The sequence below is a fragment of the Accipiter gentilis genome, chromosome 32 (genome assembly GCF_929443795.1).
Source record: "Accipiter gentilis chromosome 32, bAccGen1.1, whole genome shotgun sequence".
Lineage (NCBI taxonomy): Eukaryota > Metazoa > Chordata > Aves > Accipitriformes > Accipitridae > Astur > Astur gentilis.
This window is the reverse complement of record NC_064911.1, coordinates 11,500,122-11,521,100: the sequence shown is the minus strand read 5'-3', so window position 1 is coordinate 11,521,100 and position 20,979 is coordinate 11,500,122. Positions and strand designations below refer to the sequence as shown.

General features: G+C 35.3%; 1 protein-coding gene across 20 annotated transcripts in view; it reads right to left on the bottom strand.

The window, feature by feature from the left end:
* Window positions 1-20,979, bottom strand: part of CASK (calcium/calmodulin dependent serine protein kinase) — a 240,457-nt gene that overhangs the window by 158,624 nt on the left and 60,854 nt on the right. For all 20 annotated transcript variants that reach the window (XM_049834799.1, XM_049834804.1, XM_049834802.1 and 17 more), the window contains exon 2: window positions 8,680-8,792. In XM_049834799.1, coding sequence (XP_049690756.1) covers window positions 8,680-8,792 — 113 coding nt within the window. The remainder of the gene's footprint in view (window positions 1-8,679; window positions 8,793-20,979) is intronic.

Genomic DNA, 20,979 nt, shown 5'->3' with positions numbered 1-20,979 from the left:
ACAAAATCCCTTGCTATCCATCTACCAGGCCAGTCATTTCATCTTTGAAGTTTCTCAGTGTTGGTCAACTTCCCCTTAGGAAATCCATGCTCACTACTCCTGATTACTTTCTTGTCTTTCATGTGCCTGGAAACGGTTTTCTTTTAGGGATGGAGGCGAAGCTGACTGACCCTGGGTAGTTCCCTGGGTTTTCCTTCTTGCCCTTCTTGAAGATAGGAGTGACATTTGCTCTCCTCCAGTCCTTAGGCACCTCTCCCAAACACCATGATCATTCACAGATTATCCAGAGTGGCCTTGCAATGATATCTCTCAGCTCCATCACCACTTTTGGGCCCTGATAGAACCGACCCACATCTGTGTAAATACAATTAGAGGCAACGAACACTTTAACAATATGGTATCCTCTTAGGTGCTTCAGGCTTGTTTCTGATTGACACAAAGCAGAGAGTTCTCAGACATCTTCTTTACTGAATACTTCACATATTTAACTACTAAATGTAAGCACGTAAGTCATCATACTCTTAAACTACCACATGCATGCAACTAAATATTTAGTAAAGGGACAGAAAAGATTGAAATAGTATGAGATTTTAAAGCCTGTTTTTGAATAACAGCAAAGCGTGTCTGTGATATTTTATTTTCCTTGTTTTTCTGGGAGCGAGAGGATTAGTATAGAAGGCTTTTTAGAACCCTGCAACTACAATCTTTCTAATTACAGTTTGGGAGATATAGTTTGATAAGCAGTATGAGGTTCAGAGTGACTGACTGAGGATACAACTGTAGCTGAGTGGGATGGACATTTCAATGACAGACTCACCACTGGCAAAAAAAACCCACAAAATAAACCTAGGACAGTTATTTCCAAGACATCTGTAAAGCACTCAGTAGATCATAGGATGTCCCAATTACCTGGCAGGCATCATATTGCCAGTCTGCTTGGAATAAATAGTATCAGCTGCAGCTTTTGGGTTCTGTGATTTATGCTGAACCACAAGCACTATCTGAAAATGTTTTTCCTAAATTAAAAAATTCTATTAAGAACTTAAAATATTTTAAAGTTTAATTTTCAGTGAAACTTACATTCTAAATGGTTGTGAGCTCCCAGGTACAGAGATGGGACTCAAGCAACAGATTTAAAGGACCGACCAGTTTTTGTCCAGATGAAGCAGAAGTGATGTATAAGTACAAGTTGGTACAGAACTTTTCCTCAATTAGTAAATATCATTTATGACTTGAGATGACTAAGATGTGCATAAATTATGTGTATTTCTTTGGAAAAATTGTTCGGTATTATGTATTACCCAACAAGATTCACATATTTAACAATACTAGTTATTTCAGTAAAGATTTTAATAGCCACTGAGCCCTATTTTATATGTACAGAGAAGAATTAATTTTTAAGTGACAAACCATATTCACCGACTTTCACTGATTTAAATGACAGGAAGTTTAAAGAAACTTTTCATAACAAGATTCATTTGTATAGGTCTTATTTTCTTGTTCATATATGTGAACATATTTTCTTGTTCCACCTGTATGGAAGTGGGATGTAAAGTGAGAGAAAAGATTATAGCAATGTTACATCAGGAGCACTTTTCAATCAATTATGATTACTTTTTAAAAAATGCAGGTCAATTGCATACTCAGTTATATAACAAAAATAACGGTTAAGTTATATATTATATGCTGTATAAATTCTGTTTAGTGCTAATTACATAATTATGTCATTATTATACGTGTGCTAAGAATTTCAAGATACAGCAATTTTTTAATTAATGCTCTAATATGTTATTCTTAGAACAAATAATTATTAAAATGACAGTCAAATACACTTCATATAATTGCATTTTGAAACCTATACAGGGTACTGTTCACATTTATAAAATTGGGAAATGCATCGACTAATCTTGCTGCTCAGCTGTATAATACCATCCTTAAAAGCAGTTTCACGATAATGTTATGCAAGACCTACCTAATCTGGCAATGAGCAACCAGTCCATAGTGGTTTCAGCCACTAAATATAATAGTCATTTTTACAATGTTGGCACTACACTGAAGCCAAGAACAGATGAACAAAGTTATCAGAGCAATGTGTAGCCAAGTGGTAAAGATTAAAAAAGAAGGGGGAAGAGGTGTGCTCCTGCAGAGCCATTGTGTGTTCAGTACTATAGTAAATCCAGTAAAAACAGATACATATTATAGGCAAGGGACTGAAGTCATAAAGCAAACAAAGCTGTCCTTATTTTGGAGACCGATTAGGAGGAATAAAGAACCAATTGCTTGCAACACATAAAAACTTAATGATCTTCCTTCTATTTAAGCAATAGTTCATAAAAAAAATTAGGTAAATATTCTTATGTGCTTTAAAGTGGATGTAATAAATTCACAAGCTATGCTTTCCCTTCTGAAGATGGAAAGGGAAAGCATTACATCAACACTGCTGTGCTATGCTTGCAACAAATTTCAAGAAATTTTATGTTCTTGAAATAAAATAATACCATATAGTTGATCTTTATTACTCTTTGCTTATGATCTGGATGAAAGGCCATGTTTCCTTATAGAACTTTGTATTTGTTTCCTTGGACCAATCAAATTCATATGTGGGACTCCAAAAGAGGTCAAAACAATGGTAATTTGACCTTAGTGACTTAGTGACACTTCATATCCCACTCCTGGGAGCCTGTATCTCAGCACATACGAGAAACAGCACCAAAAAAGGCCCCTAATATATAATGTTGTATTTTACACTTTTTAAAGAATTATGTGAAGTGTTGCCTAAGACTGAATTCTGTATTTCCAACCAAAAAACACATGCACCATTTCTGCAGTGAACTGACTTCCAGTAGCAAGAAAAAAAGGAGTCCTGAAAAAGAAATCCTTGTTATGCTTTCATGCATTCCTGTGATTCATGGTACCTAGTATATAGTTAACATGCTTCAACACTTACACAAATGCCTTCTGGGGAACCAAACCAGCCTATGGCTTCTCCAAAAAAAACAGAAAAGAAGAAAACTCAAATCCTAATTAAGTTAAAACAAGCAAACTCCTCAAAAAGGCTTAGGTAACATTTTCTGTACCAAAACAGGAACAGTTCTACCCATGTGTGAAAGAAGTAGAACTAAGCTAGGAACTACATGTTAGTAGTATTATTCTAGATAATTCTATTATTCTACAGAAAGGTAGACTCCTGAAATGACAAACATCAAAACTTGTTTTAAGCCTCATTCTTCAAGTCCTGTTGATAGGCACAAATTCTAGTATGGGTCCCCTTTATCATGACCTTGATACCCATTCTTTTTTTTTTTTATTTTCCTAAAAAGCATTCTTTTTATACTTGATTTTGTATTACCATAGCTACATGGTAAATTCAAATGCTTCTTACCTTTTTACCCCTTTACAACACAGAACTGACAACTACCAGAAATTCCAGGTGAGTTGGTATTTCCAAATCAAAGGCAGAGTCACTCACCCTTTCTTCAAATCCAGTCTACATATGGTATAGTATCATAATATCTGATGACATAGAGATTTGTAATATTTTTTGCTGAAAGACTTGAGCTCAACACTGACACTGCTTTTGCTTTTTTTTTTTTTTTTTTTTTTTTTGCTTAAACCCTTAGAAAAAACAGGGAGGAAGGTGCAGAATCTTACACACAGATAGTTTTGCAAAAAGTAATTCGTGATTCACCACAGCCTTCCAATAGCAAAAGTTCAAGATACTCGGTTGTGCATCTTTACTCAGTATTAAAGTAAAGCCTTTCAAATGAACTGCCCTGACAAAATGATTTAAAAAATGCAAGTCTAAATAAAAAAAAAAAAAACCAACAAAACCCCAACAAGTTTTATTTATCACCCTATTTAAGGAAATATGCAGAACAAGAATAAGGTCTCAGTTGTAAGAAAATCACTCACAATCTGAAAATGTGTCAGGGAAAAGATCTGTGGGCTCTTTGTAGAAAAAAACCAAACTGATGCCAACTTTTACATTTTTTGTGCTCAATGAAATAATTTTGGAATTATTCTAAAATGGATGATCCATAGCAATGCCAGTTTTGATTCAATTATCTTGCCCCTCCTTGTGCTAGAAGTAGTCCAAGAACTATGTTCAAACCACTTCTTTCTTGACTACAATTTTGCTCTTTGTCACAGCCAAAAAACTTTTTGCAGAGACTGTCTTCACAGCTCACTTCCAGTAGAACCAGTTGGGTTTCTAAAGGAAACCTGAATCTTTCCTTATCAGCTCATCTATTCAGCTCCACAGTGCCTTGCATGCATACAAACCTGTACAGATGCATGTATCAACCTAATAAATAAGGTCTACCCTATTAGAAGTTTGTGGAAGTAATGGTAATCACTTTCTTTCAGAAGACATTTCTATCAAAATGAATTACAGATAACCGAATCTAATATATGATGAATCAAATCTTGAAAAACAACTTCAAAAAGACATGCACTGTAAGCACAGGTCACTGCCCTTTAAATTGCTTTAAAAAAAACCCCTCAGCATGTTACAAGAGAACAATCTGACATTAAGAAAAGGCAGACAAATGACATATATTGGCTTTTACTAAGTATTAAAGAACCAATCACCATTCTCTCCCTGAGAAATAGTGTTTGCACTTATAGATATTTGGTGTTAGAACAGCTAACTAAAAGCAAGATATGCAAGTCAGAGAGAAAAATAAGAGAAAAATAAAATGCATGGGATGTGAAGAGAGCACCAGAAGAAATGGACAGTAAAAGGTAACTATGGTGTGAGCTGTAACAAATTCAGAAATAAGGAACATGCTTTTTACACTTTTCTATAGCAAAAATTCTTAGTATAACAACCAAGAGCTGTGTTGGAAAACAAGTTTAGTTACACTGATATTTTTATTAGGCCTCAATGAGTAAACTAGCTTCTGAGAGCATCAAGTATTCTTCCACATGAATCCTCTAAATTGAACTGTATAAAATAGTCACTTTTATTTCTAAAAATATTCAAGCTTTGCACTTCCTTATGTATATATTAAATTTTTTGTGTCTATGTGATATGAAAGCATAGTGAACTGTACTAGAATCTGTCATCATGTAAAATAGGCAACATTAATCCAGTAGATCATGTGGCCACTTGAACAGTGACAAGGTGTCAATATACTTCATTAATATGGTTGAATTACAACACTACAGAGATTGATGACACACAGTATGCAAGACCATGAATACTAATACTTGAATCCAATAGAATTTAGCCTAAATTAGATTTGTTAGCTGTCAGGCATCGTTACATAGCATTAATTTCTTTTTTTTTCCTATTATCAAACCACTGCAGAGATGCACACAGACATAAAAATCACTTGAGATGTCCATGTCTACACACACTATGTGTAAGCAGCCTTATGGAAAGAATGCTATACTAGATGAAAGTTTGCCTTGCAAGCTAGTGGCTTCTCTATCATATACCACAAATGCTCACGATAGTACCAATTGATAAACACAGATTAGCCTAGAGAAGTATTAATATTTCAAGCTTGATTGCTTTTGTTACTGTGGTAAGGCAGATACCATTATTGTAAAAAATCGTTTTGTTTTTTTTTTAAATTAATTGTTTAGACTAGCAAATAGTCCTTTTAAAAAACATTCCGTGCCCAACCACCTCACAAGTTAAATAATTTGAAACATTGTATCAAAACCAGGTTTAAATTAAAACATTGTATCAAACTACAACAAATTAACTCTTAAAATTGAAACATTGTATGAAACCCAGGTTTAATTTAACTCTTTTTTAAGCACAGTGCTGTTAAGCCTAAGTTTTCTCCCTAAATAGTACTGAAACTATATGGCCCCACAGATTACTCGCAGACTGCTGCTCCTAATACCACAGAATCACACAATCAGGTAGGTTGGAAGGAAGCTGTGGAGGTCATCCAGTCCAAAGTCTTGCTCAAAGCAGGTCAAAGTAGATCAGGCAGCTCAGAGCCTTGTGCAGCCCAGTTCTGAGCATCTCTGAGGATGCTCTCCACAATCTCTCTGTGCAACCTGTAACAGAGTTTTACCACTCACAGGGTGAATTTGTTTTCTTGTCTAATTGGAATTTTCCATGTTGCAACTTGTCTGCATGGCCTCTCGTCTTTTCACTGTGCGCCCACACAAAGTTTGGCTCTATCTGCTCTATACCCTTCTCTTAAGTAGCTGAAGACAGCACTAACTCTCACCTTAGCTTCTTCTCTTAAGGCTAGACAAACCTAGTTCTCTTGGTCCAGCTCTGTTGGACTCGTGCCAATACATCATTGTTTTTCCTGTACTGGGGAAGCCAAGAGTGCACACAGTGCTCCAGATGCGGTCTCACAAGGGATGAATAGAGAGAACAATAACTTCCTTTGACTTGCTGGCTACACTTCTGCAAGTCTGCTATGCAGTTGGCTGCCTCTGCCACACGAGTACGCTGCTGACAAATACAAAGACGAAGTTCTTACCCATAAACACCTGTCATCCCACATGGGTACTTATGCAATAGCACTCAAGAACAGAGACTTTTTAGACTTAATTAAGCGTGGAGGCATATTGGGGTCTTTACCTCTCAGCACTCTACATGTATGTGAAATTAAGGAAGGAACTGTCGTCAGCTCCCTCGCATGCAGAATGTCCTGCTCTTCCACTCCTGTGCTTCAAAGAAAGACTGGAGTTGGAAAGTTGTACAAAGATAACCTTCAAGACCAGAATGGTCTTGCAGAGGGCAAAACTTTGAGGTAAAGAATGTTCCTAAGGATTAATCTTACCATTCCATTCTGCCTTACACTTTAACACAAGTTACAACTACAGCTTCCTCCCGGATAAGTTATCTAATATTTATTTTATTCAAATACCACCATCATGGCTCCCCACCAATATGTTTAAGGAATGCCATATCAGAAATAAGACAAACAAATAAAAAAATTAAGAAAAATAAAATCTTTGAAAATATAAACCTAGAGCATGGATAGAAGAGAGGTACACACACACACACACACAAAACCCCAAATGAAGCACAGAGGAAAAACAAAATAAAGAGTACACAAGATGGAATGAGTTTGTGAAAAACAGGCTTAGATTCTTAAGTAGAGTTAAGGACTTGCTCCACATTCACTTATACATCTTATGTGTCTTAATATTACAAATCTAATGCATAACAATTCAAAATCTTAAAAAAACCACACCAAACCAAAAAACCCCAACAATTAGCAACCAAAAATACAAAAGAAAAACCCCACTAAACACATAAAGTGTTTATGACCTGTTAACTCAATGACCTACTAGCTTGAATTATAACTATATCAATATAACACAAGTGGAATTAGAAAAACAAAATTTCTTAGTATACTCCCAAACCTTTTCTTTAGACCCAGGCAGCAAATGCAAGCCATCAACAGCTATCCTTCATTTTTTCAGTGAATCTATTATTACTGTTGGCATTTCTTTTCATCCTGATGAGTCCCTACTCTTTTGTCTGCTATTTCTCCCTTTCAACAATTTCTTCATAGTCCCAAAATGTTGAAATTTACTGTCATGGAGTGAGGAAAGCAGTACTCCACTAAAGGTAGAAATGTGTCTGAGCATCAGTAGTTAAAATGAGGCTCAGAAACACACTAGAACACAGACAGAACTTCTTTAAAAGATACCAAATCATTTTAGTAAGATTACACTATCTCAAAATACAATGTTTTTGCTATAACCTGCCAAAACCATAATGCGGCTATACACAAGCTGAATATTACGAAAAGCATGGGTTATATTTTGTTGGAGGCCTAGGAAAAAGAAAATAGCAATGGCATTATCAGATTTAAATTAAAATCTTTGGTAAAGTCTGAAGCAATACCTGTGATTTACCTTGTAAATCAAACTAGCAATTAAGGCTTAAGATTCTCTTTGTTATCATTACCAACAAAAGTCATTAATCCTTTTTTGCTGGGGAACTTGGGTTCAATAAGGACTTAGATGGCACAAGTGGAATCCCCCAAAAACATTACTGTTCAAAAGAATATGATCTCCAGCAAAAATACACTGGACATAGAATACACAGTGATTGTCATTCAGTTACCATGCTTTTTCATAAAGTGTAAAAGAAGCACTTTATGCACACACGAGTTGCATATTCAATTTAGAAAAGACATAGTGTTTTACCCTAAAATAGGAAATGTTAAGAGTTACAGCCTTTTATTTATACTGCAGCAGTTCTGCAGCATTGTTTTAAAATCCTGACTATATGAAAAATGTAGTTTTTTATATAATTTTGCACACTTCAATCACAAGTTTCCATACATTTTATAGTAAATTGCTTGTTAAATTTAGACTAGTAAAAACAAAACTGATGTGTTCTTACTTTCCTTGTATGCTTTTTTTGATTCAGAATTAATTTGTTTCTTTAAGAAATTCACATTCTAAAAAAAAAAAATTCAAACAGAAATAGCAATGGCTTAGAGTTAATATAGGCCTACTAGTCTTTTTAATATTTATTATCACAACCGAATAGCTGTAGGAACTACTAAAGATTAGAAATGTATGCACTAAGTTGAATCAAGATAAATTTGAGATATAAGACCTTGCCTTAAAACTTCTACAAAATACAAACCAGAAAGGATCTTACAAAGCAAACAATCATAGAAAAGACTGACAAATCAAAAAACCTGTCTGCTTAGAATTTACTTAATTGTTCGTTCTTACCTTCTGTGCTTAATCCAGGACTTGAAGTGAATTTTGCTACATCGACAATCTTTACTGCAAACTGTTGCCCTGTTTCCCTGTTGATACATCGCCGTACAACACTGAATGGACCCCTGAAAAACACACAGAAAACAGCAATAAATAAGCCATTCTCTTTTATGTGTTGAGCTACAATTCCGTTATTTCTAAACAAAGTTTAGATTCCAACATTCAAGTGTAGCATTTACACGGAAGCTTATACGTCTCATCCTTGCTGCCCATTAAATCAAAATTAATAATTTTAACTACAGACTAGTGTAAAGAATACCAAGTGAGTTTTGTATTTTCCTATATTAAAGTTGTGTTATCTTACCCTGACGCTTGAGAAAGTCTATACTCTTAGAAACCTTATGTAATGTACTGACATTATTATTAAATTTTAAGTAGACTTTATTTTGATTTATAATCCAAATAGTGGGGGGAAAAAAATTGAGAAAGACATTCTTGCTTTCAGTCTTAAGCTAGAGTTTAGAAATTACTGTTTGAAACAACTGAAAGGATATTTCTTCAAAACAAGAGTAACAGAATTGTTGAAGTCATGCTGTTTGGTTTTGTTTGTTTGTTTTACACAAACTATGTTTATTTTAAGCTTATTTGACATCACTAGATATAAACAACCTCCATTATGATACTTCAAAATTTCACAAAAGCTTATAAATTTCTCTGATCTATGGCACTTAAAGAACCTCCAGAAAAGTTACAGATAAAATGATTTATTAAAATTAGTTCAGACAGATGTTAGTATTGCACTCAACTAATAAAAACCTAGTTATTTTTCAAAATTGAAATTACATTTGCCAAAATGCAAGTTAGAACCATGGCAACCTTTTAAAAACCATCACCACCAATATGCATTTTTGGAAGCTTCTTTTAGTAGATGATTTAAGTCCTTGGTGCCTTGACTTAAAACATGAAATCTTCCATCCAATATTAACAACAAATAATACAATCAGATAATTATGGTAGGTCAAGCTTTCAAACATGAAAAATTAATAGGTTATGAAAACAGAATAGGACTGTTTCAAGACTGCAATAGTTGTGGCAAATCAATCCTTTTTTACTGCTACTTATTTAATGACTGATATGATAGTTCTAAAGAAATCCATTCAAAAAGATGTAAGGGAAAATTTGAGGATGGAAAATGCCTTTGTTCAGAAGTTCATCTATTGAGTGAACATTCACCTGCTGAGTGAAATAAATTCTTAAATATAGCTTAAAAGATAAATTCTTCCATTCAAGCAGTGAACTGGAAGTTAGCTTACAAGTTTCTGAGCAATGAGTTTGCAAAGCAACACAATTCTCAAAATAAAAGCTTCCCTGAAAAGGGAGAAATGTCCCTCTGAGGGCACTTACAAACCTTTATAACTGGCCTTTGGTATTCCCTTACATACCAGATGATTCAAAGTATTTACTTCATCACACTACCAAACCTGTACTCCCATAGCTAAAATCCAATTTTTGTACTCTTTAAACAACATACTTGCCAAGATTTCTTGAAATAGGATCATTTCTGACACAGAACAGGAATACCAAAACCAGCCAATGAATCACAATCTAAAAATTCACAAACAAGGGAAGTATTTATTAGCAGAGCTATACACATGTGAATTACACTGATGCACTCAAACAGGACTAACTGTACAAGAAAACACACAGGTTTTTTTTCCTCTTTCCTTGCTCCTAACAAACAATGAAATCCTCCCTACTGATGGGTATTTTCTCCTCTGAATCCACATACCACTATTGTTCAGTATCTGGTCTTTTACCAACAGTTACCACAGATATTTTTAAAAAGATGTTCAATTAAGACTCTAATACATAGAAATCCACTTACATCTGTAAATGCAAAAAGCTCAACTGACTTATTTGGCATCAGAAGGCCTACAACTATTGGCTTGGAATTCTCTCCCCACATTTCAAAAAGTAATCTTTTATTAAAAAGTCCCATTTTATATAGATCAGTGTCACCTTCTTATCCCAAGTCTCTGCTTACTGTTTTAGCATCTGTCAAAGTAAAATTGCTTTAAAATACTATAAACAGATTTATATTATGGTAATTTAAAAACATTTCAAAACCTACACCACAGCTTTGGAATAACATTGGCAATACTCGTTTTCATCCATAATTGCCACAAATTACTAGAAACCAAATGTATTTCATTAAAATGATCCTTTTTCTTTTCATTCTCATTGTTTTTTCCACACACAAAGCCTTTCTGAAGACATTAAACAATGCTTTTTAACATAATCTGTTACAGAACGGTAGATTACTAGAGCGTAGAGATGCCCGACAAGGCCATATCCTTACTTATAGGTAGACCTCTGACTTTTGTTCATTCACATAAACTCTATGAATATAAGTATTTCTTGCTGTTGACCAACCTACTTCTAGATTTCCTTGTTTCCTCAAGTCTGGGCTCGAGAACTTGCCCAGCCACATGAATATGTGTACATACTTCGAGCAGACAAGGAGAGATAGAAAAATCATAAATCAAAAAGGAGCATACAAACTGCAGCTCCAAAAGGGATCAGTCTTGTGGTCACCCCTACCTTTGTCTCTCATAACCATGACTTATGTTTTCTTTCCATTATGTATTAACATTGTAGAACCCCGACTTCAGTGATTTGCTTCCTGCATATTAAATCTGGGACAAAAAAATTAAGCATTTTATTCAGTTCTGTAACAGAGAGGGTACAAGAAACATCTGTACAGTCTCAACTTTTATGGCCATACTGAAATTTAGCTATGGTTTTAACAGAGACTTCTCTACATAGAATGAGGAATGCCAAAGACTCTTAAGTAAATCAAAGGTGCTGTAAAGCACAGAAATCAAGAATTCAGTGATGCCTACAATAAACTCATTCTATTAAAAACCCACACCAATTTAGAGTTTCATATAGAAATAGAAAGATTTTTAAACATAACCTGAAGATTCAGCTGTTTACAAGCCTTAGATTTCCAACTTTTTCAAAACTAGCTCTCATATTCAAGCCACAGACAGCCTCAAAATAGTATATGTTATGACAATACATTAGATGAATACGTTCCATGACAATAGCAGCACCATAAAGGCTTGAATTTTACAATTTTACGTGATTTTAAAACACCCATGAGAGGTGCCCTCATCAATTAAGCAGACACCATTCCTTCCATGCACCAAGTAACAGAAAGGAACTTTTAAATAAATTACGGTTGCAGTTAGCTTTTTGACTTTTTCCTCATAGCTGCAATGACACACAGCAATTTTACAAATAAATTTATAATAGCCCATGATGATACTGTCTAATCTGAGTCAGAAAACAAAAATCAGTGCTTCCTAACACAGTAGTTTCAAACCTTATTTGGAAGTTAAGTTGCAAAAGTCTTTCTGGTCACCCTCAGTCTCAGCACTAAAATCACACTCTTCTCAGTCAGGAAAAGGACTACAGTATTTCATCTCTGAAGTGAAACAAGGAGCTATTCAACAGTTGTGTCTGCCACTGGGGAAACATGTATCACATCCTCACTAAATGACAATTTCTATAGCTCATTTTACTAACCCTGCAGCTTGAATTATATAGATCTAAAATACAGAGGTGATGCAGATAGGGGAAAGAATAACTGTAACACTAGATACAGATCATCAAAACTGTTATCGATAGATCAGAGTACTTATTTGTTTACTTATTAAAACAGAAGAATTGAGTTAAGTTGCATAGTAAGACTGCATCTTGTAACAGTCATGCAAAATAAAATTATACTATAATATGTTTTATATTTCATTTCTCTCTGTGCTACCCTTAACAGACATACCTGCTGAGATACATAAATCTTTGGTTTCAGAGCTATCCTCCCACCTCCCCGCAAGCTTTCAAAATTTTTCACGGCAGTTAGGATGCACACAACAGACTACACTAGCTCAAAGTATGAGAATCATTAAAATATGCAAGTAGTAAGGACTATTTTTTCACGGACATTTTGTCAACATTGGCAGCAGCACATTCCAACACCTGCAATACTTTGAGTCCCACCAGCAATGCATACCAAAAAGCAAAATGTATTTTCTTAAAATGAATTTGGGATGCATGCTGATTTTTGCTGTCTACTACAGATGGAAATCAAGTATTACAATACATTATTAAGGAGGTTATTGATTACATGTGGGCATGTAGGCCATAAAAAAGTGGGTAAGAATGCTGAAGAGGTTCCTCATAACCAGTTATTTTCATGATTCCAAAATTTCGAGTAAGCAGGGCAGGTCCTGATGTAACCTTAACCCTAGTGAAACGATTTTCTGGTGATTAGCTTTACTGTCTGCCACAGAGCAGTTAATTTTATATCAGCTAGACACAAACTTGAAGGAAATAAATTATTAATTACTTTCTCCTTCAGGAATACATCACTTGAATTAGAATAAAATCCTAAAAATTTGAGATCATCAAAGACTTTTTTATCATGTCCTTCACTTTATTTTATTTAGTGTATGTCATTAGGACTTCAAGGACAAAGATCATAAGCTGATATTTTGCAAGCTTTATTTTTTTTATACTAGAATCTTGTTGGTTTACCTGTCTGTTCTGCTTCCTTTCCCCTTTCCTCCAATCCATATTGGTGTGCAAAAATGAGAACTGGTTGTGATTAAAACATACCTTGCTGGTTCATAACCACAAATACTCGCAACCAGTAACTACAGCCTGTTCCCTTCGTGTGTCCCGAATGAACCGAGCTGACCTGTGGGAATGGAGTTCCTACTGACAGATGCTATAAAGACACTTTCTGAAACTCTATGCTTCAGAGCACCCAAACTTGAGGTTTGAAGTCATTTTCATATCAGATCATCAAGAATTTGCTCAACATCTCTCTCAAGTGAGTCACAATTTTTTGAGGAATTTAATATAAACCAATACATTTTGGCTCTCGAATTCAGTTTCATTAATTTAAGTTTGGGAAAGAAAAAAAAAAAAGGTAAGAAACACAAGTTGAACATTTTGTCAGTAAAACGAACAACAGTGAACAACATCTCTTCCAATGAACAGAGTGCTCCTTTAAAAATGAGCTTCCATTTAGAAGTACAAGGCCTTAGATTCCTTTTCCTTATTTAATAGGGCTTAACTATTAAGAATTTGAAACATGTAATAAGAGGTCTTAAAGTTACCTTTATTCAACATTTTGAATAGAAGATCAGTGTTTCCTAAAAGGGATTTTGTCAGTTTGTTGCATTAAGGTAGTTTAAACGTATACAGATAAAGTCACATAAGAAGAGACATATATACCCAGATATTTTTTTTTTTAATTTTTCTTTTTTTAAACGCTACGCATTTGCTTACCTAAGCAGAAGTCAGCACTGCTTTATACTAATGTGGTTAATACTTCCAAAACGACTGTATCCAAATTCACAAAAATTGTTGGAAAGGAAGCAAATTACAACCACATTTTAAAGACATAGTTCTCTTTCCCTCTTCAATCATCCATGTCATTTATAATATAGTCTTGTTCTTTAATTTTCCCTTTGATTGAAGTGAACCTCTTTTGAAAAATTAAGTATTTCCAAGATTAATTAAACCTGCAATTAGTCACTATATCAGCTCATTTGCACATGGAACTGCAGCCTAAAACAGTGATTGAACCTCTCTGTGAGCTAGCACATTGGATTAGACGGCATCCACATTTAAAAAGCCATCACTGGCAATGCTGGGTACACATTTTTTGTTATATTTTTCAAAATAAAGTTTTAAATACAGCATTATGACGACTGTGGCACAGAAGAACATTTGGGCTGAAGATCTGATACTTCTTTAGAAAATTAGATATCCCAGTACAAGTCACAAAACTGAGTTCCCAAGCAGCAACATTTCTATCACAATTATGCTTCAACAGTTCACATCTTCAAAACCAAGCCTGTGTTTTAACTCAGTTTTACAATAAAACATAAAAAGAACAAAGCACAAGACAGCAGTTCACTGGATCTCAGCCCAATATGAATACATACTTTCTAATATTAATCCATCAGAAAAAAGAATATACAGAGTACCAAAGCTGTGGTTCTAAGGTAGGAAAAAAACCCCAACAACTCAGAAGTCTTCCTGCACCTTCATGATCATTTTTATGAGATATGCTCACTTAAACACCTTAGAAAGTACTTAGAGCATTTACATAATATTTGAATACAACGCATATTTTCTAATGAAATAACTGGAGAAAGGCTACTGAGTAAAGTGGTAGGGTTTGAAACAGGTAATTTAAAAACGTTGAAACTAAAGTCAAGAAAAGATTTGGAATTTTTTTTTTAATAATAGGTTTTAAAGAATTTAAGAAATATTAGCCAAGTAATAAAATATGATTTATAAGAAATTACTCTTACAGGTTAAAAATAGTCAACTACTGTCTATTTTAAAGGCTTAAGCAAGCTTTTATACATAGGAACAAAAACTTCAGGGAAAACACCTGTCAAAAAAACTTGGAATAACTTAAACTTCAGTTATTCAACATATAAATACCTGATGGGGCGTAAGGGTGGGGAAACATGCTTTAAAAAAAGCACAGTCCTGTCAATGCAGTGGACTATAGGAGATAATTAGACATCTAGCATGACCTTATCACTCAGTATTTCTACTGTAGAGCTCAGTGCAACTCCAGTCAGAAGCAGTGGTTGCTAGAGTGGACCGGAAACCCAGTCATGGTCCTCCTTCCAACCTACTGCCCTTCCAGCAGCGTCCCCTCATTGCAGTGTTATTAAAACCCATTTTTTCAGCCCTCCTCAAAGCCTTATCTGACACAGAAAGGGAAGAAATGAAAACTAAAATTGAAAAGACCACCACACAATTATGTTCAGTGCCAAAATGCTGGCAGAGCTACCCCAGAGAAAAAAAAGAGAGGAGACAAGAGGAGCTTCCAAGCCTTTTTTTCCCTTGTTTTTTTTTCTTAACCATTTCTTTCCTTCCACAGGAAACTACAGAAGGAGTAGCCACACCAGTGCTTGTGAAAGGGAAACACTCCGCAAGAAAACCTTAGGATATGCTTAGAATTTATGCAATGTACTGAAAAAATATTGACTTTCAATTTTAGGATTTTCTGGTGCAATTCAGAAGCTTGTTTACATGTTTTTGTCAGTATAAAAGCAGAACACTGGCAGAAAGAGATCTCTTCTGCTATCCTGTCTTTCCTATCTCCAACCTGCAAGGGCGATAAGCTATCCTTAACTGATCTGTAACTTCTATCAACAGAAATGGTAAGTTTGTGGCCTGATTTTTCTTCTTATCAAGCAAAAAGCAAGAATGAATTTATCAGTCATTCTACATTTTAATGTATGAGGTGTCTATCTACCAAATCTCTTAGGCATACATATGCTATAAACAGATGCTGATATGGAAAAATATCTTTAATGTATCTGTAGTTTGTAAACAACTCATATTTTACATTAACTGGCTGGGATATTGAGGGGACAGGAAAGAAAGAACATTGAGATAAGATGCTCACTAGATTCTCTATTCTATTACCATGAAATAAAAATTTCAGCACCAGTCTCAAACAACATTCTTCACATGCAAGCCATTCAGAAAATATTTTTATGTTCACATATACAACACCCTTCATTTTCAGAATTCCATAATTATCTGTTAACACTGACTTTATCCTCGTAAATTCTCACATTTTATTCATAGACTTACAGAAGAATTTAGGCTGGAGGGTACATCTGAAGGGACATGCTTAATAAATTTTGTCAGAACATCTACTTGTTGCTAACAAAACCAAACTACTACCATGTTAGTTGTTTGGTGGTTTTTTTTTTCTTAAGAAAACAGCAGAAACTACCTCGCTCTCTGAAAACAACCATTTACAAATAATTTTTCAACTCAGCATACAGAGAAGCAAATTCTGCTTTCAATAATTATTCTAGTAATAGGTTTCATGGTCTAAAAAGAGTTGGTCTGAAAGCTGCAGCCATAGCAGCTATAGTAATAGCAAGCGTACTTTGTTAAGACCTATACACTTTTTGGAACAAGATCAGACATTAGGTGCTGGGTGGCTTTCCGAGGGGCATGCTTCCACAGGAAGGGCCACATACAGAAGATTACAGAACATCATTTCAAGTTCATGTTTGGATGATACTGAAGTATGATGACTGCTTTAAACAGAAGCAATAGCTATTGACATAGAACAGCTCTTTCGAGAGACTGTCCTCAGATCTCTCTTTACATCCTATTTTTCAACTCATTAAAGGTCATTTGCAAGCGAAGGGTCAAGACCTCAAATCTGAGTAACTCTTAAATAGCCTTCTTAAAGAGTTCAGGCTCTTGGCTCTACGGATTCCATTTTTAGCTCATTTCTTCCTTGATAATCTGTTTCCAATGATTCACTACTAATTTGCTGTTGCTGCAAGATTAGATATTGGACCCTATTTTCACTTTCTTAAATCAGTACATAGGTTTAAAACGCTATGCTAGCAGCCTCAGTCTTCAAGAAAGTGACTGATTACATGTCCCATTTCCAGATGGGTGAAAAAAGGAACAAAAAATTATTTCTAAGGCATGTATGTACTAAGCACACAGGTAAATTATGACATTCTCTTAACTGAGATATGAATAATTATAAGGGTCTCAGAAAATGGTGCTATATTTTTAACTGTTGGTGAGAAAGAAGAATGAAAATTGGTTTGTTAAGCTGAGATGAAACCTCCTGTCCCCTCATCAGTAAAGAACTCAGGAAACTGATGACTAATACAACTCTCCTCTCTCTCTCTGGTTCACCTTAAGGTAGGTGAGAATCCACTCTCATGCAGGAAGGGATTTTTGGTGGGTAGAGACTGGTAATCAAAGCACACAACCTACTTCTTGAACATGAGAAGGGGGAAATAGAGAGCTTTGTTCACTGACAAATTCCCACTGGAAATACTGCAATAAAAGCATAGAATCAAAATCCCCCAAATTTTATTTTTATGCTCTAACATTCTGTAACACTTCACAGAAAAATACAACACACCAGCAGCTGAATCAAGAGCATCAGTTAAAAAATGTTCAGAAAAACTGATGCTGTTCTCCTAACAGACTCCTTTAAAATCTGACCAAATCTTTTGCCCCTTTCTCTTCTCTGTGAAGAAAGACCTAGTGCGCAAGATCAGGGGGCAGCGAAGGAAATCTGGAAAAAAATATCTAAAACTATATTAGGTATGAAATCATTCAACAGTGAGAAGAAAAGCAGCAAGAATGAAGAAATGTGTTAAAAAGAGCACTTCAATCACAGGAACAAAAGGGAGTATATTAAAAATAATAGCTTTGACTCCCCAAAAATAGAGACAGGTTGTAGAGTATCTTCAGTCTCATCAGCTAGAGACAATGATCATTACTTTTCTCTTTTCCCATTCGATGACCCGTTTATCCCATTCATGTATTAACACAGCCTTGTTCCATCTCAGGCTGTGGCTTCACCAGCATTTCTTTAGCAGCGGTACCGGCCAAACCAGCAACCCTTCTAGCTATTGTGTCCTCCTGAAACAGCTTTGGCGTGGTTACACTGAACCAAGCCAAAGAAGGAAAAAACCCACCCAAATACCCCCCACAAACCACTTCTCCCCTTTTTTACTGTATTACTCTTCATCCAGAGCAGTTGCTTGATTTGGCTTAAAGTACAGCTACGCGAAGAGCAGTTTCAAGACAGTCAAAACCAGGAACAAATGGCTAGGACACAGGGGGTGCTTATGCAGCACTGCTGCTAAAAGTGAATCTAGTCTCAGACCACAATGATTTTTCATACAGCCCTACAGCCACCTGTAGGACCTGCACCAATATAGCATATGTGCACTCGTGCAATGAAGCAAATGAACTCATCTGAGAAAGTGTCTTAGGTAAATCCACATATAGCTGGCTCCACTGTGCAGTTTGTCTTGCAACTACAAGTGCTTTCAATAACACATAGCACACCGAGCAAGATGAGAAAGAAGAATGGGGAATACGTCAGCCACCGCTGTTGCCAAAAATTCCTTCATGAGATTACAGCCTCAGGTGAACTTACATATGTTAAATGCTCCCTACATCATCTCTCCCTCCTGCACAGTGGGTCTATTTTAATTTTCCACTTTAAGATTATTAATGTCCACTTTAGATCTATTAGTCCTGCTAACAAAACTGAGCTTACATATTACTTCCTCTTCTCTCTTTCACTCACAGATTTTGCCAAGCCTAACAAAATACACTTTTTTAATGATGGGTTCTCTCATTTCAGAATCTCTTCCCTGCATCTGTTCCAATTTCAGTTTTTCTTAACAAAAGCAACCAGAACTGTGAGTAGTACTCCAGACAAGGTCTTAGCAAAAGTTTGCACAATGTTAACGATACTTTCTTCTCTGCTGGAAATACTGTGCCTGGTAGAACCCTGTACTTGCCTTCTCGACACGCACATCATATAGCCACCTAATATAGTTACATTCTTCACCTCAGTTGTTTCCAACCAGCCAGCCTTTGCCTACCCCAAAGCCTGTTACTAGTTTTTCCATTCTCAAGTGGTGGATCCTGTATTTAGAAGTTCATAATTTCCACTACTAAAGTCCTTGGGTTTTTTTCCATTCTGGATGATGTCCAGATCCTCCTCTGCAGCACTAATCCTCAAATGTTGCATCAAAAAAAGCATAGTTTAACCAGTACAATTCAATTTAGTCTTTTTTTTCTTTTAAAATAACCCAGCAGACAACTAATCCAAAACTGCCCAATGACAAACCTTCACTTTTTTCCACTATTTCCTCTTTGAACGCCCCATTCTAATTTCTTCTTTAGTCCAATACAGAATACTTCACATTTATCATATTGTAATATTTTTGTTTGTTTTAAAGAAACCAGCAACCCAAATTACAGGAGGGAAGTGAGAGGGAAGCACTAGCAGATCTGACTGATAGAAGGGGTTTTCTCATTGCTCAGAATACACCACCACTAACTCAGCTGCCCCAACACTACTGTGTTACACAAATCAGAAGTTTCCTACATGTTCATGACAGTGGAGAAAGGTACACTTAACTTACAAAAGTAGAGAAGAAACTTCAGATTTCTTATGGAAATAACCTCATTTAAGTACTGTTATTTTGTCTGTGATAACATGACAGTTCCTCAAAACTGAAAATGTATCATCTTTATACTGCAATATATGCAAAAGGTTCAGAAATTCTTTGAGGGCCTCTCTTCCCCATATATAGCTAACAACAAACCTCCCATTTAATTTGCTGCCACTACACAATAGTTAAGTCTCAAACTTGAAACATAGCAATGGTCAAACAAAACAATGTTTTTAAGACACACACATATATAAGAAATCGGTATCTCCCACAAAACCGATACCTGAATCTAAACAGAATTTATTCTGGTAATCAGTTCAATCAAAATTGCTTCCTGTATAGCTCAATATTTAAATTTTGCTTAAAACCCAAACAAATAAAGAAAATATTCAGTTCAGTTTAGCTGTCACTTAAAATCATAGCCTCAGGGACATTTCTGTGTGCATACCAATTCACAAGACCCTTTGGAACCAATACACAGAAGTTACTGAGGAAATCGAGAGAGATGAAGTTTCTAAGTGAGAAAGTTCTCTGGAGCGGCACTGACCCGTAAAGCTAAATTATCTGAAGAATCTTGATCCAGACAGACAGCTTCCCGTACATCTTACAGTAGTCTGGCCTCTGAAACGCCAAACACCTTCATGTGTTAGGAAAATTAAAAGTATCCTGAAAAGAAAGCGTCTTCTGTCTCTCAAAAGCATGCAGATTAGTATTAAATTCCATAAGTTGTCAGCAAGACCATGTATGAAGTGAAAGAAAACATAAATACTTGAGGTTTTTCTTTTAAAGATGTTGGAAGACTTCCGATATTTCAGAAATCAATTTATGACTCAAATCATCAGCCTTTAGGGTGATTCATAACGTTTTAAATTATGGAAGGATTATGGGATTTATTAAGAACATTCATCTGAATATTGGGAAAAAAAAATCCTGGTTGTTCTATTTATAGAAGGTTGTTGAATTCTCTCTCCAGGGGAAAAATGACTAAATTCTGACCTCTTGAAATCTGAAGCTTTCAACAATATACTGGAATGAAAAATCTGACACAGAGAAGATAAGAACACTTAGTTTCTCTCTTCCATCTGGATCTGTTAGGTTTCTGAAGAGTAGTTCCTTGTATTTTTATATATTTAAGGCATATAAACTACTGTTCAAAGTCAGGGTGTTTTGTTTTGGGGTTTGTTTTTTTAAGTACAGATTGCATTTCAACAGCATCAATGTATCTATGAAAAAAACACTAGCC